A 15,046-nucleotide genomic window follows, 5' to 3' on the forward strand; every position below is an offset into this window, starting at 1 on the left:
CGGGGCCCTGCCCCGTGCCTGCTCCCCGCAGCAGCCCATGGGATCCGGAGCGCTTCGCCCGGCGGCGCGGGTCCGCCGCCCCGGGGCCGTCCTTGCCACGGCCACGCCGGGACGAGGGCAGCCCTCCGCCGGCGCCTCTGCGGCCGCAGGAGTCGGGAAGTGGGTCCGCTCCGCACCCGGAGCGCCGACCCCGCGGCCTTCGCTCCCAGCGTCTCAGGCAGCGGGAGCGCGGCCCGCCCGGTGCGGGGTTCGGGGCCTCCCCGGCCCGGCTGCCTTCACCTCGGTGCCGCCCAGCACGGAGCGCGGCGGGGGCCGAGGCTGCCTGTCCGTGCGCAGCTCCCGTCCCGCCGCGCCCTCCTGCTGCCGCGGTGCCGGGGCGCGGTGTGAGCAGGCGTCTCGGCCACCGCCGCCGGGAGGGAGCTGGGTGTGGCGACCGCGGCCAGGCCCGAGCTGCCGCCGGTGGGCAGAGACAGACCCTCGTGTTCCGGGAGGCCTGCAGGAGGCGTTGGGATAATTACTTTGCGAACAGAGCTAAAAGCATCAGGACTAAACGCTGTGCAATTAAAACAACACCGAGAGATGTCTGCGCGCGCTCTGCTTCCCGCAGGGAGTCGTGCACTGGTGCTCCGGGAAGTCTTGCGCGTGGGTGTGACGTGCACCTGCCATAGGGCTGCAGGGAGGTGTGTGACCAACGGGGTTTGCCTGGTAAGAAGGGACGGTCATAGGAGTACGTAGGCACAGACTGCTGAGAGAGTTTGCCTGGTAAGAAGGGACGGTCATAGGAGTACGTAGGCACAGACTGCTGAGAGAATTAATTTGTTTACAGGCAGTTTTTCATCTGGATTTTCAAATGAACGCAGAACAAAATTGCTCTGAAAGTTATTATCTGGGGTATGCTTTCTGTTTTCCTTTCAGAAACCACAGTTCCCTAGAACAGCCGTTTCTAAACAGAACTTCGTTCAACACCCGTGTGCAGGAACTACGCAAGCTCCGGTGCTCTTGGAAAAATACATATGCATTGCTCAGCACACGAAATGAAAGAGTAACATTCTAGACTTACAGGTCACTGATTTCCTAGGTTGCCATTTTAGATTTAATTTTTAATATTTAAAAAAAAAGTATGAATCAAACTCCGTGTTAGGGATATAGTAGGTAACATCTAAATAGAAAACTTGAAGATGCAGCGTGTCTGGGCTAATACCTAATTCCTGTGTACACCTCTAGGACGTTTTCATCATCACCACTGATTGTTCTTTTAAGAAAATGTTCTAGAGAAGGGCAGCCCCAGACTTAAACCCGAAAGCCCTTGCATCGGGGTACCAGAGCTGGCTGATGTAAAAGCATGAGAAGTGTGTAGCTTGAGACAGTATAACCTAACTACATTCCTACTGTAGCAGAAGGCTGTCCGTGAGGATAGGTAGCATAACACAGCCGTATGCCACTGGGTCCCTTTTAGTCCAGAACAATGGTTTGTGCGAGTTTAAAGACAGTTAGTCTTGTGACTTGCTCAGCTGTGCTCACATGTCACACTGATAGCACTATTCCACCGTTACCAGTAGCCTACGATAGCAGATGGTGACTTTTTTTTTTTAGCCATTATCAACACATTTTCATGCAATGGGAACTGGGCATCTGGCTCCCACCAGGCCTTCAGAATTAATTTGACAAGGCTGCTCTCTTCCCAGGCCCTGCTGGGAGGGGTGCTGACAGCAGCTGTGCCAGATGCTGCTCTCCCCAAGATGCTCCGCTCGGCTGCCCGCAGAACCGGGAGATGCACATTCTGCTGCTGATGGGGGAAAAGCACTCAGTTTTTGATAGCTGTTAATATTTACAGCGGTGATTTGCAGCTAGGAGATAAGTAGGACCTCAGAGGTTTTCTGCACAATCCACAAACATTGTAAATGTGTTTAATTTGAGCTTAAACTCTGCAGGAATTTCAGGCCACGCAGAAATGTGCCTGCAGGAAGCAGCATTAAATGGGGGCTCATTCAAGTCTCTGCTTTAGATGCTCATACAAGGGCTGCACCCTCAGCATAGTGCTAGGAATTGCTGCCAAAATTACAGCTACCCTCAAACGGCAGGCAGCACTCCTGCATGCACGCGCTGCTCCCTCCAGTCCCCAAGCTAAAGCTACCGTTTATTTTATGTAAGTAATGGTGGTGGTAGGTGGGTGTTCCTAGCAGAGAGTCAGAGCATCTGCTCTGTGTGTTGTTAATTAAATACTAGTGATCTTCCGCCTGAAGATTATCTCGGCACCGGTGCTGCAGCAGCGTTTCTCTCAGCGTTGCCTCCGTCTTCGGAGAGAGCAGGGGTTGTGCATTCTTCTGTCTGTGATGCCACAAGAGACCGTTGGTCTGTCACAAAGGATGTACTCACATCTTCTATCTTGGTTTTATAATCCCTATTTACAGTGGAAAGCACTAATGAGGATTATTTACATGAGACAGTAAAAGGGGCAGACTCTTTGCAGGCTGCCAAGTAATACAATTAAGTAGAACCTATTTATGTTGATTTCCATGTAACCCATGAAAGGATAAGGAGTTTTGTTTAAATTTGCCACAAATTGTAGCTTAAGGAGAAGGTTAAACATGGGCGTTTTCAACCCAGAAAGCCAGGGTTTTAAGAAGAAAGCAAATGCGGGCAATGAGAGGCAATCTGAAGCCTTTGGAACCTGAAGTCTGGTGCATACCTCTGCCATTTCTGACAGGGAAATGTAGCGCTGTACAGTTCGATTTAGCTGAAAAGGCCAACCCGAAGTGCGCCGAGCCCCACAGGCTCCTCCCTGCCTGCCCCAGGGCTGGGGTCCATGGGGGGCTGCCGTGGGGGGCCCTTCCCGTGGGACAGCCAGCTGCCTCCAAGCCCGGGGGAAGCAGAAAGCAAACTGGGAGCCCACGCTCTGGGGGCCTGGCTCCGTGCGGGTTTCCAAGCAGACCCGCTCCGCCTGCCGCTGCCCCCCGCCCCGCGGTCCCCGCGTCTCTCACACCGCTAATCGGGGCGGTTCTCCTCAGGTTTTCAACGCTTTTCCTCACAGGAATAAACAGCCTGGCACCGGCACCTCGCCCTGAGGCTGCACGCGGGCGCCCCTGAGGGCGCCGGGCGGGAAGGCGGCGGTGGGCGGGAGGGGAGGGGCGGCCCCGGTGCCCGCCTGCCCTGCGCAGGGCGGCTGCGCGCCCGGGGGCCGGGCGGCGGCGGCGGCGGCGGGTGGCTGGGCTCAGTTCGTCTCGGCGGCGGGGCTGCGCCGCGCCAGCGCGGTAGGTGCCTTCGCGGCGCGGGGGCCGGCAGCGGCGGGGCCGCGAGAGCTGTCGCCGGGCTGCTGGCGGGGCGGAGTGCGGAGCGGGCGTTGTTCGCTGCGGAAAACGGTGACGGGCGTGGCGGTCAGAGCCTGCGGCCGAGCCGCGAGCTGCGGCGGTAACCTCAGAAGAGCCTGGTGTTTCTGTATCGGGCAGCGCGTACGCCCGGAGGTAGCGGTTCCGTCGGTGTCCGCTGCCGGGGCAGCGCGGTTCGTCTGGGCGCACGCCCGGCTGAGGCGCCCCGCAGTGCTGGCTGTGGCGGTGGGGCGGGAGGCAGACAGACAGACAGACAGCCGGGGCCTCGGGCGCTGCCCGCTGCGGGTGGTGTTTGAGAAGCCTCAGGGTGCGTGGAGCGTGGGGCTGATTGACAGCGGGCAGCACTGAGCAGGCGCTCACGAAAAGTTGGTGGTGATTAACTGTGCAGTGTGTTTAAAGCCGGCTGAAATGGCAGAGTTGTTAGTGGCAGCGGAAGTTCAAGTTAATTCAAATTATCGTGAAAGTTCCTTGTCTTCCCATTCACACCGTGGTGTTTTGGCTGCCACCAGTGGAGTATTTGTTTGCGTGCTTGGCGCGGGGGTGGGCTGGCTCGGAAGGTTTCTGTGCCGTATCGCTTCCAGCTCCAAAAGCCGCTGGGTGTTTCCTGGCGCAGGGCTGCGAGTCCCGGGTGCTGCGTACCCTGGGCTGGGGCAGACGAGCCCTCCCTGCGCCTCACGGGCTGCCCATCGCTGCTCTCCAACGCTGCCCAGCGCAGTGCGTTATCCCGGCGTGCAGACACGCTGGGTGTGTGCCGCAGGTGGGGTTTGCGGTGGTGGGCACTGGAAGGGACCCGAAGTAAAGGCTTCGTGTTAGAAGATCTGTGCTTAGTAAGACCAGGTCTGTCAAAGGTAGCCAAAGAGCTGAGACATTTCAGATTTTTTTTAATCTTTTTTTTTTTTTTTTTTATCAGAGCAGTTACCTTGACTCGCTAAACCTGTTTTGTTGCCAGTGTGTGGTGCAGATCAGAATAGATGTTTGCTTCACAAGGGTCACCTGGGTGTTTGGAAAGTGCAGCAGTTCTGTAACATGCTGCAGGACCTTAAAGTAGCAGGGCGGGTGCTCTGGACTGTGTTGTGTAGCTTTGTGTCTGTAGTTTGTAAAGATGGTGACAATATGTTGCAAGGTGTACAGCCTGTATAGTTGCTTAGGTTAAATTCCAAATCTGTGTTTTAAAGGAATGTTAATCTGAAAAAAGCTATTTCTCTCTTAAAAGAAAAAACTGCTTGTTACTATTACAGGTATCATGCTAAATGGCTTTAGCTGATGTGGGATTCAACCAAAAGGGATTTAATGTTATACTAAGGAGAGGGGGTTGTTCTTGCTTTAGTGCTGCTCTACAAGACAAGGTGGGACTTTCTCTGTCGTAGGGCAGTTTCTGTTACCCTGTCATGTGCTGAACTGGTGCAGAGGGCTGTGTTTGAGCTGAAACAGCCACTAAGAAGTAGCTGTACATGCTCCAGTTGTCTCTTGCTGACTAGAGCAAAGCATTCCTATCACTCAGCTCTTTGGGATGAATTAAGGCAGGTTTCAGTGCTGCTGCCAAACCAGGAGTGTTTCATAACAACAGACACCCTACAAGAAACAAGTCATGTTTTACCAGCACAGTGATGTGAATTTTCCCCTCTGTTTATCTGTGTTTGCATATGCTCTGTGCTCGGCAACACAGTGGATTGTCCTTGCAACTCACCTGCCCCTCCTGGTGGTGTGACTCTTGGATATAAAGGCAAGAGAAAGAAAAATACTTCAGTCAGGCATTGGAAAAGCCTAAAAAAATAATAGAAACTTGAGCCTATTTAATAACTGACTGTATTTTACAGTATCTTTATTTTGAATCACATAGTACAAGGTTGATTTTAAAAATTGAATAAATTTTCAAAGTAGATTGGAGTGGGTAGTTTAAATTATGGGTTGTGAGTGATAATGCAGGCTGGCAGGCCAGATTCTATGCAGTCTCACTCTTTGCTGCTCAGCCCTAGGACAGCTTCTGTAATGGATGTGAAAGACTAAATGATGAAAATGTAACAACAATAGAGCATGGATTCCTAGATAGTACGGCTTTATGCCGTGATGCAGAAGCACAGAATGTAAGCGTTGGGATGAAGCTCAGGCTTTTTTATAGGGCTTTTGGTCAAATAAGCTGTGAGGCTTAGAGCAGTGTTTGTGGAGTTTAAAGTTTGGTTATTGAATTCTGTTTTAAAGAGCATGTTACATGAGGACAGTTTTTGTTAAATATACTTTCAAAATAAACACCACAAGTCCTTTACAAGAAACAGGGTTCTAAGAAAAACTGACAAAGAGTTTTATAAACACCATTAGCTTTAAGTACAAACTGATTTGTGTGATGATGTTCCATTTACAGAACAAGTCACAGAAATCATGAAAGTTTGCGATCACTGCTGTGTAAACCTGCGTTCCTGTTGCTGCTTCTTCTTGGACCGTCTCAGGCCTGATGGATCTGCTGACGTCTATTTGACTGCAGTAGTAGAAACGAGTGCAGGACAGCAGTTGTGGGTAACAAGGCTAGACCAGTGCTGCAGTATATTCCCGAGTCAGTTCCGTACTTGAAGCATCGTTTTGCATCTGTTTGTGTGTGCTCACAAGCAGTAGAGATTGACATTCTCAAATACTCATTAGACTCTAGTAAGACAATTGCAGTAAAAATGTTATTGGCAACTGAGGATACCTTCCCCTTCCAGTTCTGCGCTGCTTCCTCTTTCCAGAGATGACGGCTGTCGCGTGGTCTTTGCTAGAAGAGCAGGTTACAGGAGTGCTCCAAAGCTGCTTCAATGCAAAGTCAGATGAGTTCGCTCAGACCTCCTTCAGCAGTGTTTTACTGTAACTGATGCTGCCTGGTGCAGGTGGAGTTCTGGTGTTGCCTGTGTTGCTAGCTGAGCTGTGGGAATGCTGCATCCATCAGAAGGGCAGTAACCAACGGCATAATGTTGCTGGTGAAGGCTGCCATATGCTAAAGCACTGTTTGTGTGATGACCATCTTCTCCGTAGCTGTGATCTAAGGTCTGCAGCTGTGATTACTGCTGTAGGAGTGCATTTATCTGGTACTGTTTCATGGAGAAAGAAAGTTCAATATGCACAAAGCTGAAGAATAACAGTGAAACAAAGCTGAAAACCTTGGTTTATAGTTGTCTTTTTAGGCTAGCTACGTGAAAATCCCTAATCTAGCTGCTTGGGTGAGTTGCTCTAGAGCTAAGCAATTGATGGGACGCTTAGAAGTGGCTGCTTTAAGTTGCATGCTGTTCCATAGCTAGTGTCAGGGCCAAATTTTGAAAATTCTGACTAATACTCTGTTTTGTAGGTGTGAGGATTTTCAGAGTGTCTGTGTAGACTTTCACCTCTTCCAAGGCCTTTGATCATTCCTACATTTAATTTTTCTAGCTTGTAAAACAGATGATACTCCTGGTAGATGGGTGTTGGAAGGAAGGGTGTTACTTGCATAATATTGAGAACAAATTAAGTGCAATATTCTATAAGCTCAAATTGTTTTCAGGGCTCCAGGACCAAAAGGATTTTAAGCTATATGTCATGTGAAACAAATCAAGATATGCTGCTTTGTGTAGCCTACTTCTGCCCTCTAATCAAGAGCAAAACAGGCAGACCTCACTGTAATGCACTCGCAGTACCCATCTGAAGAGCCCGCAAGGTTCGTGGTAGCAGCCTTGCCCACAAATATTTGTTTAAACTCAGCTAAATCTGTGTGAAGATTTGGATTATTGTTCTGCATTCATCTAACCCCTTGCTGTTTTTCATGCAGCAAAGCAAGGTGAATAATCAAAGCTAAAATGAGGAGAGAATACTCCCGTTAGGTTGACTGGGCCTGGAAGTTTGTACTTGTGCTGCTAGTTTCTGACTGCTTCAGAGAAAATACCCTTAAGCACTGATAGTGGTTTAAGAGTCATGGTGCGGTGTCTAAATCTACGTTATTATTTTTAAGGAGAAAAATGTACAGTGAAATCAAGCAGTAGCCCAGTCCCTTGTGTGTCCGTCCCTTTCCAGGCCTCCCCTTGGTGAGCCTGTGCTGACTTTTTGTTCTGATCAGAAAAATGCTTCTGAAGCGACTCTCCTGATCATCTGGGCTCATTGTGCTTTGATTCATGTTGAAAAACAGTCTCAGAGCTTGCAAACTACACTCCTGGTGCATGAAACTTCGCTGGAGAACACACCACGGCCACGGGTGGTACTGCTCCCTGAGAGCAGACTGGAGGTAGCCTGAGGCTCATCACCGAGAGGCGGGTGGTGAGGCTGTCAGACCCTCAGCGCAGCCGGGCTGCTCTGCGGGCCTGCTCCCAGGCCACCCAGTACTTGTGGCGTGGAAGGAACTGTGCTGTGTTGATGCCCACTGCGTTCTTGCCCAGGCGTTAGATTCTCCTGGTGACTTTTAATGAGTCAGGTTGTTCTTTGCTGTCAGCTTGGTTGCGATCAGATTTGCTGATTGACCTCGGCATTGAAAAAAAACATGCAACGGGAAACAGTGGAGTGAGCTGGAAAGCTCCAAGCAGGGTACAGTCATAGGGGAATTGGTTGTATGTTGTACTTTCAATAGAAAAACAATTAATAAAAGTGTGTGGCAGAAAGATAATTTCACTTCAGTCTGTGTGTTCTCTTCAGTGTGGTCTGAGCTTTTGATGAAATTTGGTATTAAAGTCATTACAGAAAGTCATTATGCTTGGCAAAGACAGGGGTTAGAAACTTCAGATTACTCTGAAACCTAGAGTTAGTGCAGTTAATGAGAACAGAGCTTCAGAAGGTGTGAACTATCAGCAATTAGAAAAATGTGAATAGGGATGGATTATTGTTCTGTGAAGGTTCCCTTGCTCTTTGAAGCATCTGGTATTAGATGAATCATGGACCTGTTCCACTCTGGCTGTTCATACATTCCTCGATAGCTAGAAACCTGCATAGACATATACTGGACCATGCAAGTGGGCTCAGTGAGAAAAGGACGAGAGTTCAGAGGAGGAAAAAAAGAGCTTTAAGTGCAGGAGTGTCTGGGAAATAGCCTGGCGGTGTGGAAAGGGAGCCTGAGCTATAAAGAAGCACTGTGAAGTGGAGGCAGCACACTGGCCTGGAGGCAGGGATGCTGGCAGGTAACACCAGTTTCCCGCCCAGGCATAGATATCCCTAGCCTTCTGCTTGGCAGCATGTGTTACAGACAATGGACTAAAATGAGCCCTTGCACAGAAGTTGCAATGTTACTCTACTCCCGGGGTGTCACGGCCACTTGCCCTGTGTGTTTCAGAGACCTCCGTGCTGAAGCTGTGTCGTGGGGTGGAAGGGGGAGATTTTCTACATCTAGAAACTGGCAAACTTCTCTCTGAAAGTCAGCACTGGTGTCCTGCTGCCAGTGGCTCTGCACTGTGAAATGTGGAAGAATGGAAACTGTTTGCATCTGTATGGCCGGTAATGTGTGAAAGACACAGTGCTGGCCTTCTGTAGCTTGGGACTGTAGGAGTTTCTTTCTGTGCGAGTTCTGCTGAATCAGCACAAACTGTTTCTTGGCTGGAGGCTGCTGGGCATGTTCCTGTCATAAGATCTCCAGGGGTGGAACCCGAGCTCTGGGAAAAACACTTTCATGATTCACCTATCCTTTTTTATAGCACATGTCTATTGCAGCAGTCGGGCTGTGTGGTGTCTGCTCTGCCGCCCTGAAACTGGTGTCACTAATGTGCAGAAGCTACAGTAAGACAGGAGACTTTGCAGAGCTGCAGTTTTGATACCCATGTGGAGCTCCCCATGTTGTTTGCTCTGACATTTTTTAGTGTGTCAGAATGCCTTTACCTAAAATGTCACCTACTGGGCTTAGAAATAGTTGATCAGATTTTAATAAAAACCCATAACCTGTCTGCCTCACGCTGTTGCTTTTGCTTTCAAGTTGCTTAGTTTACTTTGGAGCTAGGACCCAGGAGAAGCCAAACCCTACCTATTCTGTTGTCTTGGGATCCAGGAAGCTACTAAAAAGTTGAAATAACCAGTGACAAAATCAAGCTTTCTAACCTATTTGGAAAAGATCCATTAACCAGGGAGAGTACTTTTTCCTTTAAGCTCTACGTTTAAAGTGATCGCAGCTCAGAGACTTGAGCAGACTGCTGTATCTGCTATGTTTGGAGTTGGAAGGGGATTGTTTAGATCGCACAAGACTGGTCCAAAGTGAAATCCCTTCACAGCGCGTGAAAGACAGAAGGGTTGAGCTACCCCATACATGTACCTCCTGTTGTGTCTCTGGTCTGCTAGTGAGCACACTTGGGCAGCAGCACTGGGATAGCAGGCCTGGTTTCTTGGCCTTTTTTGTACTTTGTCCTTACAAAGATGTCCTGGGTAGCCTGGGCAACATGCATTGCACTTCCAGCAGCGTGCTTTGCGGTGTGGACCGTTGGCTGTGTGTGAGCTAAAAGACAATTTAAATCTTGGCAGGGGTGGGACAATTTTTTATGCTGTCCCAATAATACTCTCTGACTTCTTTGTCTATTAATTTGTATGCAATATTCTTGAGAAGGCTTGTCCTGAAAAAGATTGAAAACCTGACTGTGTTGTTCGAGGTAAAAATCCCTTGAGTTTCTAAGACCGGTGTTGTGAAACTCAGCATTGCGATAAAGAAGAATAAAAACATCCGGAGGAGGAGATAGGAGCATTAACAAATGTCAGTCGTAGGCAGCAGGTGGTGTTTGCAGTCCCTCAGATCTTATAATATTATTCTATACTTGGTTATCTTATTTTCTCAATGCTGTAGCAATTTAAAAACTGAGTGCGTTCTGGAAACCCAGATCTACCACCGAGGTATTCAAAATGACTTGTAGGTACTGGGGGGTCATTTTTGTAGAGCCTTATGCAAATGATTTTTTTCTACCAGTGTGCTAATATCAGTTTCATGCATAATTTGTTCTTTTAATAACAACCCCTTTTTTTCATTCCCACCCAGCTTCTTCGCTCTGTTTGCATGTGCATTGGAATAGTGGCTGTTTTAATCATTGCAGGAGTTAAACCACCCTCCCACGAACATGGCAGACGAGGACCTTATTTTTTGTATGGAAGGGATTGATAATGCTAGGTCAACTACAGCGAACTCTGGAAATTATATTGATGCTGATAGTGATGATGAAGACAATTATTTTATCTGTCCAATAACTGATGATCCAGTTTCTAACAAGTCTACTAGTATCAAAGTTGACAATTATTATAGCAACTTAGCAAAAACCGAACAGTACAGTTCAAGCTCTTCTCCTAGAAACTCATTTAGCTTCAAGGTAAGTATTTGCTCCAGCTTTCAATACAGTTTTGGTTTTACTTAGCTGGCATGAGTGATTCTTCAGCTGCTTCATCTCTTGTAACTAACACTTTTCAATAAAAAGAATACATCTGTTTTTTCCAGACCTGCAGTTAATTCCATTAAGCCAATAGTCTGACACTGCCATTGAATTTCTTACTGTCCCTTTTAGTTCAGAGGAAGATCTGCATGTACAAAGGCAGCAGAATCCAGGCAAACAATTCACTGCCTTTATGATCAAACCATTAAAAAAATAGTACATTGATTGGGAGGTTTAAAAGATGATACTTGTAAGCTAAATTGGGGGCTGTCAGAAGAGATTTTATTAAGGATTTTGCCAAGCAGAGTTAACAATCCATAACATTTTTATTTGGACAAATAAAATTATAAATGATAAAATTGTAATGATAAGTTTTTCGATTATAGTTCCTTCTTAGGGAGGCTTTGAACACTTTTGTGTTTGGGCATGAAGTGTCACACTGACAGTAGTTCCTGACAGCATACTCAAGCAGTATTTGACCTTTTTAAAATGACCAGTGGTTGCAGCATTGCAGAGAGGTCAAAGGGGCCATAGTTGGTGCTTCCTTGGCAGTGTCTCCTGTTCCACGCGGTTCCCTTTGCACAGATCCAGCCAGGCAAAGGGAGACAAACCCACAGGCCGTGGAGCCTCAGGAATGCAAGTGACGTTCACTCTGTAGGTTAGATATTCCAAATATGCACCATTTGTGGTAAACTGGCATGTATCTTAGATTTTGTCTAGACTAGGATTTAATGTGGTTTATGAATACATTTCTTGTTACAAATATTAACATTATTTATTTAAAGTCTTGGTTGTGCCTAATGCAATCTTTGTTCCTGCAGAGATACCAGAGCTTTTATTTGAGTCAGCTAACATATTAACACGTTAACAGTGAAACTGTCTTGTCTGCAGTAAGATTTTTACCAAGGCTAGTGAATAGAAACATTAAAAGGCACATATCCCTAAGGAAGGTGAAGAGTAAAAGTTTAGTATAGGCAAGGGAACAGATTTTAGCCATGTGCTATGCTGAGCAAATTAAGACCTAATAGGGAGCTTAGTTTTCATTTGTGTGTATGTTTTAGCACGCACTAAGCACTTGTCTCTGGGTTTGCAATGCAAGTTCTGAGTCATGTGGCCTGAGATAAAACTGATAAGGGCTTAAGAAATTGCAATTGCTTCCTCCCTCCTAAGCTATCATGTTGCTTCTGCAGAATCTATGTGCCCTTGCTTTGGGCTCCTCAATGTCTAGTTCAACATTTTGGCTCCCATCACAGATAAAATGCATTGGGTTGAGATGTGGAGCAAGCAAGTCCCCATCTGCTGCTTAAGCTGCAGAAATGGTGACTTTCAACAGGGCGAAGCAGACAGCCAGGACTTGATAACACCTTAAACCACCATGGCCTGGTCTGATCAGAGACCACCTCTCAGACCCCAAAGCTGATGGCACCGTAGGCCATTGATAGTGAAATGCAGAGACATATAGAAGTGTTACTATTAACACACTGCCTTTAGATGGGACTTGGCAATGTTTAATTACCTAGTTAATAGGCAAGACCTTTTTAACACGTGTTTTCCAATTATAAAACTTGCCAACTTATCTCAATAGGTTTGTTCACAGATGTTCTAAGGATGAACGTAAATTAGGAATATAAATTGAAGAGTGGCTTTTAAGTGGAAATATATTTTTTTTTTAAATTAACAAAGAGAACAGAGACTCTTTGTCAATCATTTGTCTTATCACATGTATTTTCCTACTTTTATGTTTCTCGTGCATCCTTTAGAATGACACACAGCATCGTTCTAAGCACAGCTCTGTGGTTGACCATAGTCGGGTATGTTAAAAAGAAGATGTGAAGACCATATCAAATAGATGCATTAACATTTGTTCTGTTTTGGTTTTTTTGCCCTTTATGGCCTTTTTTTTGTTCATTATGTTACTGTCTGGGAGAACTGCTTGCCTCAGCCCATAAAAGTCCTAAAGTGAAAACTAGAAAAGATCTGTTAAATGAAACAATACCCATGTTTTGTTCTCTACCCTGAAAATATCAGTTCTTTTAAAGCACATATATGTAGTTGTTTCTTCACAGTATTTCCTGCTGTGGACAAGAATAGAATGGGTGCAAGACGTACTTAGTGTGTGTGGCAGCCATATGCCTATAGCAGGAGAAAAAAATGCACTGTTAGCACCATTTCCTTGAAGTCCAACTTCTGTTTATTTGAAGATTAGAATACAGCTTTTGTACAAAACATCTCACAAGATCAAGCACAAGTAACTTATTTAAATCATTACCTAGCATGGACACAGATCACCTTTGGAGAGGGACCCTACTCAAGAATGATTTGACGTAGATAATTGACCAAGCAATTCTACCTGTTTCTATCTCCCTATTTCTTTCATATATATACAAGTATGGAAGTTCCCATCTCCATATGAAATGTGTATCATTGCACGATCTGAGGCAGCTTCATTTTGTTATGACACATGTAGGAAATCTTTCTTAGCATGTCTTTTAAACTTTTTTTGTGTATTGTAGTATTGTGTTCATTTCGTGGTTTTATTGTTGGAAAAGGGGGACATTTAAGTTTTTGTAAGGTATACAGATTTACAGCTGAAATAAAATGAACAATGTAAAAGCTCAGCTGCTTCAAAAACTTCCTTTATATCATTGCTGACATCAATTTCTACTGTATTTTTAAAAAACTTTTGAATGAGATTTTAATTCCAAAGGGAAAAAAAGCCAATATTTTAGAAGTTACTATTTCTGCATACTTGAAATTCAGTCAGAGAGGCAGTAACAAAGGCTCAGAACTCAGTATTTCTTTACTGGTGAGGGTGCAGAGTGGCCTTTTTCTCCTGCTCACCTTGCAGAAGGCCTTTGGCACATAAGAAGATCGTGTCTCCAGTTCTCTTAGAACAATACAATGTGAAAAGAGGGAGATCACAATGTTAAGAGAAAAGTATCCAAATTGGCAGGTAGAGAAAGACTGTTTATATTCCAGAAAACTACTTAGACTTTTTACTGTTGACTTGATGGAGATTGAAATAGCTACTTGTCTGGAATTGTTCTAGTAATCCATTTTTACAACATTCTAATTTCTTCTTTCTTATGCTGAACACAATTTGGGGCCCTTGGGGTTTACAGAACTTTCTTCATTTGTCCATATTGCTCTATCGCTGATGGACTTTTGGTATGCTTACACTGCCAGCATATGCTGTTAGTTACAAAAAGTTAAAAATCAAAACAGTAAAAGCGAATTAATATAATCTAGATGTGATTTACCACTATTTGAGGCGTATGTTAGAGATATTTGCAAATTACAATAGGTTTTGCAAATCGTATTCAGTATCTACTAGACCAGATTCTGTTCTCAGTAGCTTTACGGCGATGCAGATTGAACTGAAACCTGATGCTTTATATTTCTGAACTGTGTTTCATTATACTTGAAGCTATAAAATGTCAGAGCGGTCTTCTGTACTGCTTGGTCCCTGCTCTGAGTAGTGCCTGGGGGGGCTGTATATTTGTCTTCATAGCATTGGGTTCCTGACCTGCTCTAGAAAATGCAGTTGTTGTGATTTGCAACTGTTTATAAATAACGTGCTAGTTTGTAACTTCTTCAGGAAGCCTGGAAACATGCTATTCAGAAAGCTAAGCACATGCCTGATCCGTGGGCAGAATTTCATCTTGAGGACATTGAGACGGAACAAGCCACTCGTTACAGGTCTGTGAGTCTTCTGCTTTTAATGCTGGTGTTAAACAGAATGTGCTGGTTTATGCAAGGGCTGTGTTTGTGTACTGTGGAATATGTGTAATTACATGGCTGAAGAACTTTTGGTAATATCCAAAGTGAGTGTGTCTTAACTGAATCTCTCAGTAATACGTAGATACTGCACGTTATCAAACAATAGAACTTTCAGCAAACCCATGTCACACACTTTCTTTCTCTCCCAAGTAGTATCTGTTTCACCATGTAGACAGGAAAAAAGGCTGAAAAGTATTTTCTGGTTGATTTATTAATACTGTAAACATAATCTAATAAGGAAATTATTCCCAATAAAGAGGCAGCATACTTAGTTTAAATAGTTTGGGAAAAAAAAGCAACATAGCACTCTGTGCCTTTCCCAAAATAGCAGTTTCACTGTAGCCTGTCCATGCAGTATTGCTGCATGTGGCTGGAATGTAGATGCTTATAAAGCCCAGAATAGCTCAGCATGGTGTACGTGCTGAAACTGAGCTTGGCCCTCAGACTGTTCTCAGTACTTTAGCACAGGCTTTGCCAAAACGTTTACCCTACTGACACAGGTTTCTGGGTGGAAGGGGTAGGAGTTGGAGGCCGGTTAATTACCACTTAGCATCAGCGTTTGGGGAGGCCTCCCTTCCAGTCATGTAACACTGTCACGCAGTGCTCCTCTTTCCCATAGACTGC

At 45.8% G+C, this 15,046-nt stretch overlaps 1 protein-coding gene across 4 annotated transcripts in view; it reads left to right on the plus strand.

The window, feature by feature from the left end:
- Positions 1–3,175: 3,175 nt before the first annotated feature.
- EEF2K (eukaryotic elongation factor 2 kinase) overlaps positions 3,176–15,046 on the plus strand; it is a 33,204-nt gene continuing 21,333 nt past the window's right edge. Inside the window, exons 1-4 of one of the 4 annotated variants that reach the window (XM_075435987.1) lie at positions 3,176–3,251; positions 10,258–10,582; positions 12,403–12,453; positions 14,241–14,341. In XM_075435987.1, the coding sequence (XP_075292102.1) occupies positions 10,337–10,582; positions 12,403–12,453; positions 14,241–14,341 (398 nt within the window). In that variant the 5' untranslated portion in view covers positions 3,176–3,251; positions 10,258–10,336. Of the gene's footprint in view, positions 3,252–3,352; positions 3,462–10,257; positions 10,583–12,402; positions 12,454–14,240; positions 14,342–15,046 lie in introns of those variants that run through there. The other 3 variants (XM_075435989.1, XM_075435988.1, XM_075435990.1) reach the window with 3 other exon arrangements.

Source organism: Opisthocomus hoazin, chromosome 15, assembly GCF_030867145.1.
Source record: "Opisthocomus hoazin isolate bOpiHoa1 chromosome 15, bOpiHoa1.hap1, whole genome shotgun sequence".
Lineage (NCBI taxonomy): Eukaryota > Metazoa > Chordata > Aves > Opisthocomiformes > Opisthocomidae > Opisthocomus > Opisthocomus hoazin.